Source organism: Phytophthora infestans, genomic scaffold, assembly GCF_000142945.1.
Source record: "Phytophthora infestans T30-4 supercont1.138 genomic scaffold, whole genome shotgun sequence".
NCBI classification, from domain to species: Eukaryota; Oomycota; class Peronosporomycetes; order Peronosporales; family Peronosporaceae; genus Phytophthora; species Phytophthora infestans.
The window spans coordinates 83,642-86,760 of NW_003303621.1; the positions used below are offsets into that span (position 1 = coordinate 83,642).

Here is a 3,119-nt window from a genome sequence, read left to right on the forward strand (position 1 = left end):
CTCGCCGGGAGGAACGCGGCTTGGCGCTGTTCGCACAGCTGCAGCTCTGGGATGTGAAACATCCCGGAGATGTTGCTTCCCGTGTGTACAGCCAACTCTTAGCACGGCCGCTAAGGTTGGAGAGTGCAAAAACAACACGAAGTTGCTCGGTCGAGATCAGAGCCGCGTCCATCGCGAGCTCTACTTCTCGGACCTAGAAGTGAAGGTTCTCGCCTTCCTTCTCTTCATACGGCTTAACCTTCAGCCGTATTGGCTTCGGGTGAGGCGGATTTGCTTCCGCCGCCGGAGCCTGCAGGTTTTCCCGCACATGCGCGATGAGGCCCTGCTCGTACGCGTCGCACGCATTGACGCGCTCGAGCTGCTCAGCCGGTGTTGACACCACCAGGCTCTGCAAGGCCTCCATCCCGAAGTTGCCTGTCATCTTCCAAACCGATTCGAACTGAGAGTCGTTCATATGGGAGAAGTCGTTCCTATCCATGGCAACGAACTTCGGAGAGGTTCAGGTAGTCTACCCGCGATGGCGTGGATTGACTACAAGTGCTACCAAGTGTGACGGGGTCACACAGCACCTTGCGCTAGAGGAAGTTATCTTCCGAGAGTATGGAGACTCCCAGTGAACGGCAGGTCACAGGTCCCCTCTTTATTTAAAGAGAGCGAAGTGACCTAAATAAGGTAGATTGTAAACTGAGTATATTTTTAGGTAGGTTAAGTTTGGGTTTAATACGAACTATAAGTTACCTATAGAAATGCAATGTCGTTTGACCAATGGTTGGCTTGAACGACCTTGGTACCTTGTACCAAATATCCCGGAGTATGACGTGTCATACACCTGAAGTGTGAAGTGTCACACTTCATGTAAACCAGGGTACACTTAGGGCTACGTACCCCGTTACATTTCCAGTTTCACAAATGTGTTGTGCGTGGCGGTTTAGTAGCCTCCTTGACTTAATTAAAGTATACATTTGTTCACGAGAAATGTGCGGTACAGGTGCCAGGCATGTTGGGAAACAGATATCTTCAACATCATAAAGATGAAAGTGTATGACATAAATTGGTTTATTTGTTTGTACAGGCCCACTTGACCCAGGCTTCCTGTTGAGGTTGAATCTACGCCTCTAACAAGGGCGGCAGTGCCTGAACTGCCATTTTGGTTTTGTCCTACAGGTTTTTTACTTCGCGAAGGCTTCGTCTTCCGCACTTCAGTATCGTTCTCAAGTCTTTCACGAGTAAGTATCTATTCAGCTTTCTTGTATTGCTCAATCGTGGTGCAACAAGCACATAAATCGCTCGGTGCACAATATCACAGATGACGAACGCTGTATATCAGTAAGATCGAGGCAAACCATTAGCTTAAAGTTAACTAACTTGGTGTGCATGTTAGGTCATGAAAGCGGTAAATACCACAGCTGCGAAATGAAGCGCTGCAACCACTCCTCACCTACACTTACACCACACACGAGCTCAGCAATCTGCTGTGACTTGTGCAGGACATATTGCCATCCGACAGGACGGTCAGTCACCTGTCGCTGATGGATCAGTCTCTAATGCCATTTTCGGCACTCTTCGAAAGCATTGGAGGCGGCCCGTGGCGCTTGGGCTCGTGAGGATTGTTTCTGCGTGCAGTAGTCACGTATTTCTTCAGTGTTCTATGCGGTATTCTCGGTTATTTAACTGTTGCCTTTAGCTCTGCGCCGACGAGAATGGCTTGTACGGCACAATGGAGCTCTGCTTCGCTCTACTTACTTGGCGCGTATTTTCCGCACGGTGGAGAAGCGAAAGTGAGGCCAGAGTACAGTATAAACTGCTGGAGGAGACCAGATGAAAGCTCGCTAGCTTAATATTAGCCAGTTATGATCGTTGACAGTGATCTAGCTTAATATAACAGGCTAAAACAATCGAGGCTACTTAACTGGTCGAGGCTACGAAACTGACAGCTTGCCTTAAGCTACGAGACCATACAAAAAAATAGTGTGAGCTCGTAAACATCGAAAGTTTCCCAACTGAACCGACTATCTATAGACCAGCTCAGAGCACTGTTCGATCAGTGCTAGCAACGTATTCGACCAAGAAGGCTGACCAGTATATCGATCACTTCATCGTTTACGACTTTGAGGCCATTCTTAAATCTACCGTTACTCAACACGGTGAAAATACTGTCTTCACGAACGAGCACATTCCTGTGTCAGTATCAGTAGCTGATAGCTTAACGGAGGAGGAATGTTGCTTTATAGATGATGACCCAAAACTGTTGCTCACGGATATGTTTGAGTACATCGGTAGTGTATCCGTGAAGATTCGACAGTACAATGTTGATAAGTACAAGTCGCTTCTACAAAAAATCATTGATGCTTACGGCTTGACGGGTATGGCGATCCCTGGTGCTGTACTTGGTGAGACCTACAAGATGCCTGATATGGACTGTTGGATTAAGGAAGGGAAAGTATGCCTGCTTCTTCGACTTCCATAGCATTCTCGGCTTTGGTAAGCAGCGGTCTGACTATAGTAAGGTTGAACAGCAGCTTCACCAGTATTCGAGCTCAACTCGGGTCGATACGATATCAACTTGATTAAGAAAGACTTGTTTGCTGTCATCGGTACCGACAACATCAAATCTGTCATCAAGAAGCCAAGCTACATGTGCATTGCTACATCGGATACGAAAATACTCGATATTAGAAACTATGTGCCGGCTGGTACGAGCTACGATAGGTATCTTACAACGTATCTGGGTGGTTGCTAATGTGATGACAAAATTAGACGAATCTGTGGTTTGGCAAGGGTCTTTTCCTGTATGAGTACATCACCGCGTTCAATGTATTGAATCAGACTTCAATTCCACCTAATGCAGCTTTTGATAGCAAGCTCCGTGGATCAAGTATTACCGCAGATGAATATAAGCCCATACAATTTGTCGGGGGGGGGGCAGCGTCAGCTAGCAAGAACGTCCACTGATGTTCTTCAGTGCTATACAGAAAGCTTAATGAAAACACGCAATGATGAAGCTTGAGTTGCTCTTCATTGTGGAAGTGCTTTGCGAGACCCGAAATGCTTTACTTGGGCACCGTGTTATTGTCTACACGAACCACAAGAACTTATCGCTCTCGAACTTTCAGTGATAT

General features: G+C 46.9%; 1 protein-coding gene across 1 annotated transcript; it reads right to left on the reverse strand.

Annotated features, from left to right (window-relative positions):
- Nucleotides 1-2,136: 2,136 nt before the first annotated feature.
- PITG_20360 (uncharacterized protein) lies at nt 2,137-2,607 on the reverse strand (the record flags this gene model as incomplete). The annotated part of the gene is made up of 4 exons (XM_002895717.1): nt 2,137-2,348; nt 2,402-2,408; nt 2,460-2,493; nt 2,555-2,607. The coding sequence occupies 4 exons, from the start codon at nt 2,605-2,607 to the stop codon at nt 2,137-2,139; spliced, it is 306 nt and encodes a 101-aa protein (XP_002895763.1).
- Nucleotides 2,608-3,119: the final 512 nt, after the last annotated feature.